Here is a 16218-nt window from a genome sequence, read left to right on the forward strand (position 1 = left end):
GCTTGATTTTCCCCGGCGCTGGGCCCATGAGCTGCACGGTCTGGTGAGGTGCTGGGAGCGCTCCCCAGGTGTCCCTGCCAACTTTTTTTAACGTGTGACTGCGCTTTCTGCCAGCCTGCCGCTGCCACACCACGCCCTCTCCCCTTCGGCTCCGCTCCTCCTACCTGTCTGGATGAGTATTTCTTCTTTATATCTTTGTTTGCTAGACTTCCAAGCAGCTCAATTTTCTGGAACTTATGTTTGTCTCTAGTTTTTAGGTAGTTGTATTTCTTCTTAGTTGTAGAGGGAGATGCAGCGTGTCTGTCTAGGCCTCCATCTTGGCTGGAAGTCTTGTTCATTTTCTTAAGAGCAGAAGAAGATTTATGTTTTGACCACTTGCAGTTTATCTTTGTTCTTCTTCAGTTAGTCTTTTCTCTATCCTGGTGTATCTTCACTTGTCCCAGTGTTGAGAAGATATGCTCCTATTTTCTTCAAAAGCACTATAGTTTTAGATTTTGTAATCCGGTATGTGGCCCATCTTAGTTTTTGTGACCAGAGTGAGGTCGAGATGAAGACCGAGTTTTTTTCACTGTGGTTGCCCAGCTTTTCCAGCTTCTCTTGTTCACCTTCTGGGTCTTTACCTCCCGCCGATTGCACTGACCTGTCTGGATGCTCGTGTCCCTGCCTTTACTTCTGTGGCTTCACGCTCAGCTCGGTCATGGGCAGCCCACGACCTCCAAACTTGGTTGCAAAGGGAACACTCAGCTTTACCCGGCCCTTTCAATGAATTTCAGAACTAGCATTTCAACTCTTACAAAAAAAGGACTGATGGGATTTAAAAAAAACTTTTAAAATCAACTTTATCGAGATATGATTTACATACCATCAAATGTACCCACTTGAAGTGTTTCATGGGTTTTGACATGAAGAACATCTGTGTTTCCCCAGGAGCCCGCTCGTGGGCCCCTGCACGGCCCCAAAGACCCTGGCTTGCCTTTGTCATTATAGGTAAACATCGCCTGTTGTAGAATTTTCTGTAATTGGAGCCACACAGCATGTACCTCATCACATCTGGTTTCATTGGCTTAACATATTTTTAAATTTTGAAACAATCTCAAACTTACAGAAAAACTACAAGCACAGTACAGAGAACCTTTTCTCTGAGAATAAAGTGCCGGCCTCATGCTCCCTCATCCCCACACAACCAGGATTCGGCCACCAGCTGGGGGGGGAGGGGCAGCCACACCTGGGCGCTGCTCCAGGCCCCGCCCCAGGCCCCCCGGCTTCAGGTCTCTAGAGACGTCTTCAGTCTGCACTGTCACGGCCCCCATGCTGCGGACAGTGACGGGCCGGTGTCCTTGCAGCACGTTCATCTTGTCCTCAGGAGCTGCTCTGGTTTGCCGCGAGTGCCTCTGGGGCCCACCGCAGGGTGTCCTGGCGGCCTCGCACGCTCACGTCCCCGTGAGCGTTGTGCTCCCAGTCCTATGCTCTCAAGACTAGTTGTTATTCTTTTTCCTTTAATTAGCCAAATATCATTATTTTCAATTTGTAGCTTGTCATTTTCTCACTGGTTTGTTCTTAACACCGCTTCACTGAGATTTACTTACACACCACACAGTTCCACACCTTTGTACAACGTACCATTTAATGATGGCTTTCCGTGTATTCACAATTATGCGCAAACATCAACAGTCAATTCTAAAACATTGTCATTACCCCAAAGGGACCCTGGATCCACTCACTTCTCCTCAAGAGCCCGTCCCCCACCGCCCTCAACAACGATTGATCTCCGTCCTGTTGGCACAGATTTGCCTGTTCTGAGCATTTGACGTAACGCGGTGACCTTTGGCAGCTCTGCACTGGCACAGTGTTTTCCAGGTTTGTCGCGTGGCACATGTTCATGCTTCCTTTTCGTGGCCGCCCAGTATCCCGCCGGGTGGATAGGCCACGGTTTTCCCCGTCACCCGTCGATGGACGTCTGTGTGGCTTCCTTTCTGCCCGTTGTGGATAATGCTCCTGTAAATACTCATGTGCAGCTTTTGTGAGGACGTATGTTTCCGTGTCTTTTGGACGTATACCTAGACTGGAAATTGCGGGATCGTACAGTAACTCCGTGGAACCTTTTCAAGAACTGCCAGACTGTCCTCCACAGTGCTGCTCCACTTTCTGTTCCCGCCAGCAGTTCTGAGCGGCTCCTTCCCCACACCCTCATCAGCACTTAACCCGCACTTCCCATTCGTGCCACATCCTAGCGGGTGGGATGCGTCCCTCGCTGTGCTTTTGGTTTTCGTTTTCCTCATGACTCGTCATTTCAAGCATTTAAAAAATTGTGCTTGTTAGCCATTTCTGTGTCTTATTCGGAGAAATAAATTCACGTCCTTTGCCTATTTTTAAATTGAGTTACAGCTGCCCCATGAATGACGTAGGGGTTGGGGGTGCCACACTCCCTGTGCAGTACAAAACCTACGTTTCACTTTTGAATTGGCCCAACTTAACTACTAGTAGCTACAGTTGATCTCTGCCTCACTGATAACATAAACGGCTGATTAATACATACTTTGTACTTTTTATGTCTTACACACTGTATTCTTACAATAAAGTAAAATAGGTAAAAGAAAACGTTATCGAGACAATCATAAGGAAGATGAAATACACGTACAGCATTTACTGAAAAAGAAGACGCACATTTGCGCGGCCTCAGTGCAAACCATGCTGTTCAAGATCCGCTGTGCTTCTCTTCTGATTGTTGAGTTGAAAGAGTTTTCAAATTTTATTTATTTACCTTTACTCCTCATCCGAGGACATTTTATTATTGATTTTAGAAAGAGGAAGAGAGAGAAACATCGATGTGAGAGGTAAACATTGGTTGCCCCCAATTTGTGCCTGGACTGGGGATCAAACCCACAACCTTCTGGTGTGCGGACGATGCTCCGAACAGCTGCGTCACCTGGCCAGGGCAAGGTTACTTCTTATTGAGATGAAGTTCACATAATACAAAATTTACCATTTTAACGATTTTAAAATACACAAAACAGTGGCTTTCAATATATCCACAATGTTGGGCAACCATCACTATCATCTAATTATAGAAAACTTTCATCACTCAGCAGTAGAAGTAGAAACCACAGTCAGACAGCACCTCATACCTGTTAGGACAGCCATAATCAAAAGACAGAAAAACATGCTGGTGGGAATGCAGACTGGGGCAGCCACTGTGGAAATCCGTATGGAGGGGCCTCAAAAAATTAAAAATATAACTGCCGTATGACCCAGCAATCCGACTTCTGGTTATCTATCCAAAGAAAATCAAATCAGAATCTCGAAGAGTCTTCTGCACTCCATGCTCACAGCAGCGTTATTCACAGGAGTCAAGACATGGAGACAACCCGGTGTCCATCACGAGGAGTGGGCACAGAGGACGTGGTCCGTGTGCATAGTGGAGGGTGCGGGCCAGCCATAGAAAAGGAGGGCGTCTCCTGTCGCTGCGTGGGTGGGCCTTGAGGGCATCACACCAGTGGCAAAAGCCGTGTGTTCTTGCTCAAATGTGGAACTAAGGAAGTCAGACTCAGAGATGCAGCCAGGAGTGGGGGACGTGGGGTTGCCGGCCAAAGGGCGCACACTTGCTGTTACACTTGTGAACCTGAGAGTCGCTAAGAACAGATCTGAAGTCTGCTCACCGCAGAACCTAAGATGACCATGTGAAGGATGAAGATGGTCATGTTGCCATAGAGACGTAACTTACACAATGGTGTGTGTCAATCACATGCGAGCACCACTGGAGCGAAGGGGAGGGACATCCGCAGAGGAGCCGAGTGCTCAGACCCTGCCCTGGAGACCAGGTAGGGGCTGAGCTGCCAGAACCGTGGACGGTCACCACGCCTCCTCCAAGCACAGGCAGGACCCACTCTGGGACCCCAGAGCAGCCCTTGAAAGACCATGGGTGACACCATGCTACTATTGTGTGGCCTTCCTCAGTTGCGGGAAACTTGAAGGCTGGAGGTGGGTTTGCTGGGTGAGTGGCACGGAGGGCAAATGACTGGAGAACCCTGCCAGGGAAGGAGGTTGAGGAGCAAGGAAGGCGGGATCACTTTCTTCCTAGCAGGCCATGTGCCTCGGCCGCATGCATGTCCTCTCCCAGCAGGCCGTGCGCCTGAGCTGCATGCATGTCCTGTGAGCCATTCTCCTTAACCCACTCTGTAGAAGCCACGTAGTGAAGCTTCTCAGTGGAAACTGCTTTTGTCAAGGCACCTCCGTCCCTGAGGCTGGAGGCTGGATGTTGGCCCATCTCTGGATCTCAGCAGTTTGGCAGATGACGAGGACCCCTGTTGACACATGCTCCGCCCATGGCCCTGGGCACTGTACTCTGCTGCCACCCCCCCAGCCGCGCTCAGAATGCTGGCTGCTCCTTCTCAATCCACGGAGTGCCCAGTGTCCTTTTCTCTCCCTCTGAGGCAGGTAGACATCTGGCAATTGGGAGGCGTAGCAAAGCCTTGAGGGAGAGAGAAGGCCGACTCTCCCACCCCTTCCCCGCGAACTCCTGGGCTTGAAGAAACAGAAGGGAGCAGTAACCGGAGCCTAGAGAGAGAAAAAGGAGGGTAGAGAGGGTGCCTGACAGGTGCGGGGACTTTCCACCTTCCGTTGAGCCTTAAGCCAAGCCGCTGACCCAGCAGGAAAGAGGCAGGGGATGAACTTACGGACCTTACTCATTCTGCTCCAGCGTCTGCACTCAGGTTAGGGCCGGGAAGGTGGGCGCGGCAGGCAGGAGCATTCCGAGCACCCAGAGCCATCCCTCTGCCAGAACTCACCTCTGAGCACCCACCGCTCGCTAGAGCCAGCTGCCTACCAAATACTGCAGTTGGGTGTCAAATATGACATTCTTAATCCCCATGGGCCCCATCCCAGTCAACAGCACCAGCCCACCGTCACTTGGGTCAAACTGAAAGCATCCAGTTTTTCTCTGTCGCACGTCACAGCCACCGTGTGAGCAGTGTGGTCAGCTCCGCGGCAGAGCGGTGGGCCCGCCGTCCCTTGTCCACACCCTTGTAGGGATTCGTTTTCTCTCTGTGACACGCCTGTCGATGGCCTCCCCACAGGCTTCACCCCCACTTCCCACCCAAGGGAGCCCCTGATTCTGTTTGGGGCCATGATGTGGCAGCCTAGTCCTCTGCCGTACACTCGCTCCCACCCTCTTGAAGCCAGGTCTCCCCCAAGGAGTTAAGGGAGCAGTTGGCTGGAAAAACTCTTTGTTATGAAAGGATATCGCACACGGGTTTTAAACAGTGGGTGTCCTTCTTATGCCTGTGTCTTCCTTCCCGTTTGAGGCGGCAGTGAACCGAGGGTGCTCGAGCCATGACGTGTCCGCGGTGACTGTGGCAGGCAGGAGGGATGAAGAGTCTGCGCTCTGGGGCCGGAGTCCTTCATCACTTCCTATTGAGGGATTAACACTGTCGGATAAGCCACCGAGAGCAGGGAAGTGGGGCGCTTGCCTCCGGATGCATCCCGGGTGATGGGCCCCAGCAGCCCCCCACCCCCCCACGCGGTCGCCAGGAGCGCCCTTTGGAGTAGGAGTCAGCTGACCTCTCTGCTCAGCTGTGGCTCCGTCACACTCGGAGCAGAAGGCAGAGGCCCAGCATGGCACGCGCGGCCCGGATCACGTCCCAGGGCCTGGTGTGACGTGTCCACAGCAGTCGCGGGTCACTTCCTGAGTCTGATGTGGCTCAGCCGTGGAAAAGCGCCCTGGACCGTGGCTCCCTTGCCACCTCGTGTCCCTGCGCTGTCCTCACAGCGCTCGCCCACCCGGGGCTGCCAGCGGCGTGGGTTTGCTCCCCGCGTTCTGGCGAAGGGGGCGGTGTCTGACACGGGCCTGACCTCCTCTGTCGCTCGCCAGGAGCAACCTTATTCAGGGAAAGCTTCACTCAGACGTGCAGGCTGCATGGAGTGAAACAGGGGCTGGGGGCCAAGCCAGCGCCTGGGAGCCGTGGACTGCCAGCCCCACCGAGGTCAGCGTGGGCCTCGTGCCTGGCGCCTCATCGGCACTCAGCCCGGCCCGGAGCAGAGGGACGGATGGCCGAGCAGCACGCAACGGCCTCCCTTTCAATGTTTATTGAGTGAAGGATGGAAGGACGGAATCTGCAAATGCAGATCTGGAAGCTGGTTTCCTGTGTGTGGTTGGGAAGGTCTGAGATACCATAGAGCGTGATGGGCGCCCGGCCAGGGTTGTGCCTCCTGCCAGCCGAGACCCGGGCGTTGAAAACACTGTCCATAAGGATGTCCAAGGCACCTAAAGGGGGGGCAAGACGGCCCTGGAACCAATCTTCTTGGAAGAGGCTGGTGGTCCAAAGTGAGGGGGAGGGGCGCTGACGGTGTCGCCGCTGGGAGGAGCGACGTCTGGAAAGAAACCTCGGGAACCTGGGGCCCACCCTCCCACATCCAGGCTGGAGCAATACGCGGCTGCTGATACCTCCTGGGGGGGGGGGTGCGAGGAGAGGGGTCTGCTTACTCCGATCAGCACAGCCGTCGAGGACTCCCAGCCCCGCCCCGCTCCTGGCCGCAGCCTCCCAGCCCAGCATCGGGCCAGCGCCCAGCCCCGGCGAAGGCCAGACGCAGCGAGGGCGCCCGCTCCCCGAGTCCTCCCAGCTTTAGGGCGCAGCCGGGGAGGACCCCAGGGTCCAGGCGCAGCCCCGAAGGCTAGCGACAGGGACAGGGCGGGGGCGGCCGGCTGGGGGCGGGGCGGGCGGGGAGCCAGGAGGGCGGGGCGGCTCGGATTGGCCGGGCAGCGCCATGTGACCGGCCCCTTATAGGGCGTGGTGCGGGCGGCCGAGTCGGGTGCAGCGGCTGCCGGGCCGGGCGAGGTCCAGTGTGGGTCCCGCGGCTCCGTGGCTGCTCCGCTCTTAGAGCCTGGCGCGCCCCGCGGTCTCCCTGTCGGGGCCGCCGGGCGGGGGATGCGCGCGGCGCCCGGGAGCCATGGTCCGCTTCGGGGACGAGCTGGGAGGTCGCTATGGGGGAACCGGCAGCGGGGAGCGGGCCCGGGGCGGCGGGGCCGGTGCCGCTGGCGGCCCTGGCCCCGGGGGGCTGCAGCCGGGCCAGCGGGTCCTCTACAAGCAGTCGATCGCGCAGCGCGCGCGCACCATGGCGCTGTACAACCCCATCCCGGTCAAGCAGAACTGCTTCACCGTCAACCGTTCGCTCTTCGTCTTCAGTGAGGACAACGTCGTCCGCAAATACGCCAAGCGCATCACCGAGTGGCCATATCCTGCCGGGGGCTGGGCCGGGTGGGGTGCCTCGCGCGGGAGCAGGCACAGGGGCCCGGCGCGATGTCCGGCGTCCGCTCCCCGCCGGGTGTAGGAGGGGCAGCTGGGCTGGGGTCTAGGGGCCGGGGCAGGCCGTGACCTGGGGAGAGGTGCCCCAGAGACGGCTTGGCGAGGAGGGGGCGGGGCGGGGCTCCGGGGCCCCTCTCCGCGCGCCGCGGGTGCGTGTGTGCGCACGCGCGCGTGTGTATGGCCGTGGCGGTGGCGGCTGCGGGAGCGGGGTGGACGCTGGGTGGAGCCCCCGGCCCCCCGACTCGTCCCTTCGCTTCCTCGGTCTGGGTGCAGAGCGCGCGGCCATCCTGGAGGGCAGCCGAGGGCGAACCCCAGTCTGTGTCGGTGTGAGTCCCGGTGTGGCCGCGGGCTCGTGCGCGTACCTGGCTGCAGGAGCGGGCTTGTGTGTGTGCGGGCGCGACGTGAACCCGGCGCTGCGCGTGCGTGCGTTCGGGGCTCTCGGGACATGTATGTTCACGTGCCTGTGTAGGTACATGTGGCTCTGTCTTTAAGTAGGAGTGCGCCTGCGCAGGGTCTCTCCTCCAGCCTCGCGCGGGGGGCGCATCGCCCCCTTGGGACGCGGGGTCCTGGCCAAGCTGAGGTGGCGCTGTCCGCGGTGCTGACGGCCGACGAGACGTGCGGCCGGGCCGGTGGCCGGGACTGCAGGGGCCCCTCCTCCGGTGGCCCCCAGAGGAGAGGGTGGGAGGGAGGGACGGGCTCCTGACGGGTCTTTCTCAGGCCCTGCGGAGGCCGCCTGGCCGTCTGCGGCACTGCGCGCTGCCCGCCTCGGCCTCTTCGCCTCCCCGCCCTTGGCGCCTCCTGGGCAGTCCTTAACCCGCGCACTCCTTTCGAGTACATGATCCTGGCCACCATCATCGCCAACTGTATCGTGCTGGCGCTGGAGCAGCACCTCCCTGACGGCGACAAGACGCCCATGTCCGAGCGGCTGGTGAGTGCGTGGCGGCAGCTTGTCTGATTCCAGGCCCTTTAGGATCCGTGGCAGCTCGCCTCTCCTTTGGTGGAGGAAGAGGCTAGAACAGGCAGATCATGCCTCTCTCAAGGGTCAGGAGGCCTGGAGTAGCCAGTTCAGCCCCTGATGGGGAGGGGTGGCCACTTTGTCATTAGCCACTCCTGCACCCCAAGTGGGCCACTGCTGCACCTGGCCGTAGGTCTTCTTGGGCTAAGAACTATGAACTAAACCTGGTGTGTGTGTGTGTGTTGAGTGGGGGTGTATTCGTAAAGGCCTGGGGTCAGGAGTGTCAGGCTCTGAGGGCCCCAGTGTCTTGTGCCTGTGGTGCCACCCTGGGTCTGTCAGCCCCCCCTTCAGGACTGTCTCCCTGGCTTGGGGTCGCCTCCCGGGTGGCCTCTCCTTCCCAGGCTTTCTTCCTAAACACCCTGAGATGTTTTCACTTGCTCCTGCCAGGAGCTCACGGATCCCCGCTGGAGCACAGCCCGGGACAGGCAGGGCGTGGTCTCTGCAGGGGCCGGGTCTGGGGTGGTGAGCCCCAGTCCCAGGTGAGGCCAGGTGCCCGGCCCCTTTGCTGGGCCTGATGTGGGCGGGGAGGGATCTGGAGAGGGAGCTTCTAGGCCTCCGCCCCCACATTCGGCAGGTGACTGTCCTCTCCAAACCTCTTTCCTAAATGTCTGTGATGAGCAGTGTCTCTGCAGCCTGTTTGCTGCTGGCCTGGGTTCTGACCGTCCCTGCTGCCCGCCGCCACAGGCCCCGTGGTGGGAGATGGGGCAGTGGGGCCGTTGGGGTGCTCAGTCAGCAGGGTACCAGGAGAAGGCAAGGAAGTGGAGGGCCAGGGTAGACAGCTGGGGAACAGAGGTTCCGGAGGCACGGGGAGGCCGGGATCACACTGCTGGAGGGGGAGGGACACCATGGCCCTGTCCCCCGCAGAGTGGGATGTGTCTGTGAGTCTTGCCCAGCTGTGGGGCTGGGTTGGGCCTCTTGCCTTCTCTGGGCCCCGGCTCCTGCTACTCCTGGGGGCCCCTTGCCAGCTCTGTGCTGGTACTGAGCATCCAGCCAGAGGACAGAGACAGGGGTGGGGGACAGTCAGAGGGAGCTGGGGACTTGGGCACAGAGTCTCGAAGGCCAGGCCACAGGGCCCTGGTTACACCCCCACGGAAGCATGGCTGGGCAGGGACAGAGAGCAGCAGCCTCGGAGGCAGGGCGGCCAGCGTGCGGCGGTCTGGCTCAGGCCTGTCCCTCCGGCTGGGCATGCTGCCAAGGCTGAGCTTTTGCCTGCAGCTGAGGAGGGCTGGCCATGGTGACCAGGGTGGGCCCACTTCTAGGGGTGGGGGCTGAGCTGCTGGGAACATGAGCAGAACGTTCTCAGCCTGGGCCTGCCCCCAGGCCTGCGTACCGGCCGCTCGGCTGGACTGGAGCTGGGTCTGGCTTGGAGGCTGGTGTCTGCGGCCTGGGGATCAGCACGGGCTGGGGGCACAGGGCAGCCTGGCCCAGGGTGGGGCCTCTGTGGCTCCCTGTCTTGGGGGCTCCGCTTCCCATTCGCCCACCCACCCCTCCCCCACCCAGTGCGCGGCCATGTGGTCGGGGTGGAGCTGGGGGAAGAGCTGTGAGGCCAGGGGTTGGGCTGGAGCCCCGTCCCCCCCCCCCATCCCTTCTCCCCACACCGCACCTGCCCCTCCGTCTACCCAGAAGCTTTCCATGTGCAGGGCCGGGCGGTTCCCCTGGGGTAGAAGGGGAGAGGGGCCATCTGGCCACATGAGGCCAGAAGCCTGGGGGTGGTGGCGGCGCTGGTCCCATCATGAGTCAGCACCATGGTGGCAGGAGGGGAAGCTGGGCTGTGACGGACACTGCACATGGAGCTGCCCATCCGCCGTGGGCGGGAGGCTGGGCTCAGGGCTCCATGGGTGGGGCCCCCAGGGCCAGGGTTCCCGGGAGAGCAAGGCGCAGGCTGCTGTGCTGTGTGGGGACCAGCAGACCCCCGGCGCCCGCCCACCCCTCCGCTCCCCAGCAGCCCCAGCCCCACAGCCCCTGCTGCCAGGGCCACCCCCTGCTCTGGAGCAGCAGCCCTTGCGTGTGGGCGCCTCTGGGCCACCTCCCTGGTCCCCAACCACACCCCCTGTGCACGTGCCCACCTGACGTCCTCCCCAGAGGAGCTTGTCCCCAGCTTGCCCAGCACCAGGGTGACCTGCGGTGGAGGGCGGAGGGCGGGGGTGCTGGGGTCTCCCATCCGTTCCTGTGTCCACTCTGCTCCCTCCGGCAGCAACGCCTTTCCCTGTGGCCGGCCCTGCATGGGCTCCCTGAGGCCCAGCTGTCTGTGCTCCTGGGAGCTGCCTGTTGTGACTGTCCTGCAAGTGTGTGTCAGTGGACAAGGGGTCCTGGGCTGTGCTCGCCATTCGTGGGGCGTGGACCTCGGGTGGCAGTTAGAGCCCAGATTCAGACCCAGGTGGCCTCTGACAAGCTGCGGTGTCCGGCCCGTCTCTGTGCTTCAGTGTCCTTTAGAATGGGGTCTACCGAGCACTTAATGACAGGCGTTGGAAGGGCCGCCCTGGCCACAGCAGGAAAAGCCCAGGAGTGTCATAGCTGGCGCCTCCTCTGCTGCAGGCTCTGGGTGGGAGGCCCCAGCCTTCCTGCAGGGACAGGGGAATGGCGAGGCCGTGGGGGGCTGGGAGCAGGGCGGGCGGGCATGGGGCCCGGCAGCCACTGCCAGGCAGTGGTGACCCGGCGCTGTGCCCCCCAGGACGACACGGAGCCCTACTTCATCGGGATCTTCTGCCTCGAGGCCGGGATCAAGGTGGTCGCTCTGGGCCTCGTGCTGCACAGAGGCTCCTACCTGCGCAACGGCTGGAACGTCATGGACTTCGTGGTGGTCCTCACGGGGTAGGTGGCTGCTGCGTGCCCGGTGGGGGCTGGGGTGGCCTTCCTGGCTGCGCCGCAGGCGGCTGTGTGGGGGGAAACCTCTGCTTGCCATCCGTGTGGGACCGAGAGGTGCCCGCGCTGTGACCTTGGCCGAGGGGCCAGTTCTCAGTGACCTGTCCTCTGGTGAAGCTCGCTGACCGAGTCGCAGGGCGGGGCCCCTGCTTCTGTGGCTGGGTCACCCTGGGGAGGGGACTTCCAGGGCAGGGGCATGGTCTGGGCCTCGGGAGCAGCAGGTCCGTGGGTGGGAGCCGCCTCCTGCCCTGAGCGCTGGGGCTTGGCCAGGCTGTGCACGCGGCTCCTGGGAGGTGCTGGCCCTGCCACCCGCCCACCACTCCCCTCTTCACGCGGACCCCAGCGACGACCCACAGCAGCCCAGGGGTCTCGGAGGCTGACTAGGCAGTGGGCTGGGGCAGAACACCCTGCTCTTCCTCGCTGAGCCCCCACCCTTCGGGGCCGCAGTTTCCCCACCTGCCTGATGGGCCCTTGGGGGTGCTGCGCTGTGCCCCTGCCCAGCAGGCCGCAGGATGGGGCTGGGCTCTCACTTCAGCTCCGGGGGCGGGTTGGGCGCTGGGGGCCCCGCCCTGCACCAGGGACTGCGGTGGTCCCGGGAGACCCAGGGCCCGTGGCGGCCCAGCGCGCAGCCAGTGTGAGGAGAGACGCAGAACTGCCTCTGGGTCCTCCTGCCTTGTGCCCTCCTTGGTCCTCGGGCCGGTCGCACCAGCCTGCCACCAGCACTGATGGGACCTTTGCTTGCTGTGCAGACCTGTCCCACTGGTGATAGGGGGGGGCACCCTGGAGGCAGGCACTGTGCGGGCCAGGGAGTGTCCCTGTTTACTTCTCTCTCTCTCCCTCTGGGTGTGAGTCCCCGAGGAACGGCATCTTAGCTCGGAGCAGGCTCCCAGGGGAGGTCAGGCATGTCTGCAAATGCTCGAGTGGTGAGGTGCCGGGGGCTCCGCAGGGCAGCTGAGCACCTGTGGCGCTGTCCACGGAGCTGTGTGGTTAGCTGCTGGGGGCGAGGCGGGGGATCTGCCGCACCCGCCCCTTCAGAGGGCCCCTGGGTCTTCCCACAGGCACATCGTGACTCCTGGGCCCCTCAGTGGGGCCGGAAAAGACCCTCAAGGGTGGGGTACACTGGGCTGTTCTCCCTTGCCTGGTGACCCCACACCTGGACCGGCTCACCATCCTGGGATCCCCAGGGGGAGGGTCCCCAGGGTTCCCCCCTACAGCCTTGCAGATCCCTCCCTCGATCCCCGCTTTTCTCTCTCTGTCCCCCCCCCCCCTGCGTCTGCTTCTTCCCGTGTGCTTCCCTCCCTTCTCCGGTCCTCTGCCTTCCTCCCTGCCCCTCCGCCTCCCTGTCTTACTCTCCTGGCCTGTGTCTGTCCATCTCTCTCTCAGTGTGTTCATCCCTCTGTCCTTTTGCTTTTTCTCTCGTCCTCACTGTTTCTCTCTCCTTTCTGCCTCATTCTGTGTCTCTCGTCTGGGCCTCGGCGTCCCTGCATCCTCTGTCTTCAGGAGGCGGGCTGGGAGCTGGCACCGACGGTCTCTAGGCTCTGTCTCCTGCGCCTCATCCCCAGAGCTGGCGCTGGGCTGGGAGGGGACCTCCCAGGGAGGGTGAGCTGTGTCCTGGGGGGGTCACATGCTGGCCCAGAGTCACAGGGGAGCTGCTCCCTCACTCCTGTGTACAGCACACAGGACTCACAAACCTGTGTGTGTGCATGTGCATGCATGTGTGTGTGGGATATGCATGTGCGTGTGGGCAGGGCGTGCATGCAGACATGTATGTGCATGCACCTGTGGGTGTGTGCGTGTGTGGGTGGGAGTGCCTGTGAGTGCGTGTATATGCACATGTGGGTGTGCATGTGTGTGCATGGCAGGGAGAGGCCCTGAGTCCTTTTCTGGGTGCGTGCTGGCTGGTGAGGAATCAGGGAAGAACTAACTCTGGCCCCTCCTCAGCTGACATCCCTGTGGGCAGCCATGGGGGGCTGTTATTGCTCGTTACTTTGTGTGTTAGTTAGGGTTCACTGAATGGGTGCTCAGAGGGCTGGAGGCCCTGGGGGGTGGGGAGGCCTGCTGCCTGGTGAAGCCCAGCTCCCCCCGGAGTCCAGCTCGGGTCGCTGCTGCTTCCGGGGCTGGTGTGCAGGCTGTGGGAGTGCCCGCCCCAGCTCTGGGAGCCCCAGCCCGACCTGCTGGCCTGGGAACTGAGCCTGGGTAGTATGGACACAGCCCCCTGGGCATGTTCTGGCCCCCTGGGCGTGAGCTGCGGTGCTGTCCTGCCGGCTGTCCTTCTGTCCGCACTCCGTCCATGCGTCTGTCTAGCCGCCTGAGCCACCCCCACACATCAGTCATTTGGTCGGGGTTTGTTGCGTGTCTGCCAGTGCTGAGCATGAGGTACGACCAGAACTGTGGGCTGGGCTCGGGGGGACACGTCCCCACTGGTTTGTCTCAATGCCTGTGGGTTTCTGACTCTGCTGACGTGTGTGACGTTTATCGCTTCACGTCTGTCTCCCTCCTGCCGCCCTGCCCCACCCGTGCTCTTCCCGACTCTATCCGGGGCCTCGCATGTCCCAAAGGCCACTCCATACGCGAGAGCACCAGGCTTCCTTTGTCCCGGAGAAAAGGGGACACAGAGGGCAAGGTGCACTGGAAGTGTCCCTGCCAGGACGCGGGGGTGTCGATGGTGCTGGGGGTGGGGTGAGGAGGGGCTGCCAGGTTAGCCAGGGACCCAGAGCTCACAGGTGGGTGGCGACCGGAGGGTGAAGGTGGCCAGAGTTTCAGGAAGAGCAGGCGCATCTTGGAAGGACGGGAGGGGATGGCTGGGGAGCCTGCCGGTCAGCACTGGTGTGTGGGCCCCGGGCCCTGGGGCGGGGGCGGGGTGGGCATGTGCGTCCGCTCCTCTGTGGTGCGGGAGCCTTGCAGCCAGCTGCACGGGGCGGGGACGTGGAGGGGCCGTGCTGGTCCAGGACGCAGGCCCAGACCCCAGGAACCCTGGCCTGTCTGTCCGGGAGGGACGCAGGGACGGGGCGGGGGTGAGTGCAAGTGTGCCCTGGGGCTGGTGGTGCACCCCTGTCCCCAGCCCGTCTGGAACTGACCACCCACTGTGTGTCGTCAACGGCACCAACTTCGCCCCCAATTCCCTCAGAAACCCCCACCTCACCCTTTGGCCCTGAGGGGCTAATTCCAGCTGGGAGTTGGGACAGAGCCAGGGTCCCCTAGACCCTGGGGACATGTTCCTGCTGGTAGAGAGCCCCAGAACCCCAAAGTCCCAAGTGGCCCCACCCCCATCCTGGCCCCAGCCTGGGGCTTTCCTTCCTGGTCCTTGGGGACAGCAGAGAAATGTGTCCCAGCTCAGGCAGGTGGCGCCCCAAGGGGACATTTCCAGCCACAGCTTCTTGTTTTACTCCAAATTAAACTGGGATTTCTTTCCAGGACATGTAATTAGAGCTGAGAGGCCTCCCCACACCCTGCCCCCCCCCCCCCCCCCGCCCGGGGCCTCCTGAGGGAAGTCTTGGAGCAGAGAGGCCGTGGCGCAGCGCCGGCCAGGATGGGGCAGGGGGGACCAGGGACTTCACTCCTGAGTGGGGCGACCCTGTGTCCGAGTGGAGGTGACAGGACACACCCTGTCTCAATGACCGGCGGCACAGTTTGGACGTGGGATGACCGTGGGGCGTGTCTGAGCTGGGCCCTCCAGCAGCGTCAGGTTCAGCCAGCAGACCCGTTTCATGTAGCTGCTCTTCCCCTGACCATGGCCCTGCAGGGGGTCTCTGTGCCCCGTCAGGTGGGGGTTTGCCGGGTGGGGGTCTTTCCTGTTCCCACCTAAGGCTGGAAACAGCATCCCCACCATGTGGCTGAGACCAGGGGAGGGGCCTGAGTTCAAACAAGGGCCCTGGAGCAGAAGAGGGAGGCTGTCGGGGCCTCGTTATTAGGGGTCTGAATGAGGTTGGGGTCCCTACAGGCAGCACCCACGGGGCCTCACTGACTCTCCAGGCCCCCAGGGCTGTGGGTCCTTGAGCACTCCACCCCAGGGTGGTCTGGGGACTGGCCGGGTGAACCCACCCTGTGCCCAACCCCCAGGCACCTCCCTCCTGACCAGGCCTGGGGTCCCCTGGGGACAGGCCCGGCCCCAGACTGGATTATGTAACACCTGGGGGCGGTGGGCAGAGTGGAAACAGCCTGGCTGAGTATTTATAGATGACCCACTCCCGCCCCCTCGTGTCTCTGCTTTAGGGTCTTTTATGCTCCCCTGGGCAGGGTGGGGGAGCCAGAGCCAAGCCTCCCCTGGGCACCGGCTGCAGCCCCCACCCCATGTGGTAGGACATAGCTGGGGACAGCCGCCAGCCCCAGAGGCCTTGGGATCCTGCGTAGGAGGGACCCAAACTGCTGGCCCCAGGCCTGAGGCTCCGTCCCGGCGTGTGCCCGAGGCTGGCTGTGGTCTGCTCTCGGGTGGCATGGCCCCACGTGTGTGAGGAAGGCTGTGGAGGGGTCCCTGGGCAGGAGCCGCGTGCCAGCATGCAGATGCTCAGGGCCCTCTCACAACTCGGGGCGCCCCTTACATGCCACCCACCACAGCAGCCCCTCGCCCCGCTCACTGCACCTGCTGCCGCCGCAGAGCCCAGAGCAAGCGCAGCCTCTCAGGCCTCCTGGGGCTCCTGAGCGGGGACATGTGGCGGGGAGGGGGGGAGGGAGGTTTCAGCTAGACCCTGAGGACATGGTCCCCGAGGCGGGTGAGGGGCTGGGCTGGGGGATCTGCTCTTCCCTCGTCTGTGTGCCTGGGGCTTGCTGGGGGCTCTGTGTCTGCTGACAGCTAGGTCTCGCGGCCCCAGGGTCCCCAGAAGGAAGTTTCACATGAAAATGTGCATTTCCATCTCGCTTTGATGAAGCCCCCAGAGCAGGCAGCAGGCCCCTCGGCTCTGGGCCGGCTGGGCTCCTGTGGAGGTGCTGGGCGCTGAGCTGGGGGCTCCCCTCTGGGCTCAGCCTAGGTGCTCCTCCCAGGGCCCGCAGGGTCCCTGGCTGGCATGCCTCCCCGTGTGTCCTGTGGCTGGTGCACTTCCAGAGGTC

At 61.9% G+C, this 16218-nt stretch overlaps 1 protein-coding gene across 3 annotated transcripts in view; it reads left to right on the forward strand.

The window, feature by feature from the left end:
- Positions 1-6942: 6942 nt before the first annotated feature.
- The window catches only part of CACNA1B (calcium voltage-gated channel subunit alpha1 B), a 126492-nt gene continuing 117216 nt past the window's right edge, over positions 6943-16218 (forward strand). For all 3 annotated transcript variants that reach the window (XM_090275075.1, XM_090275076.1, XM_090275077.1), the window contains exons 1-3: positions 6943-7226; positions 8121-8226; positions 10985-11124. In XM_090275075.1, the coding sequence (XP_090131201.1) occupies positions 6943-7226; positions 8121-8226; positions 10985-11124 (530 nt within the window). The remainder of the gene's footprint in view (positions 7227-8120; positions 8227-10984; positions 11125-16218) is intronic.

The sequence above is a fragment of the Furipterus horrens genome, unplaced genomic scaffold, assembly GCF_987537825.1.
Source record: "Furipterus horrens unplaced genomic scaffold, mFurHor1.1.pri manual_scaffold_4, whole genome shotgun sequence".
NCBI classification, from domain to species: Eukaryota; Metazoa; Chordata; class Mammalia; order Chiroptera; family Furipteridae; genus Furipterus; species Furipterus horrens.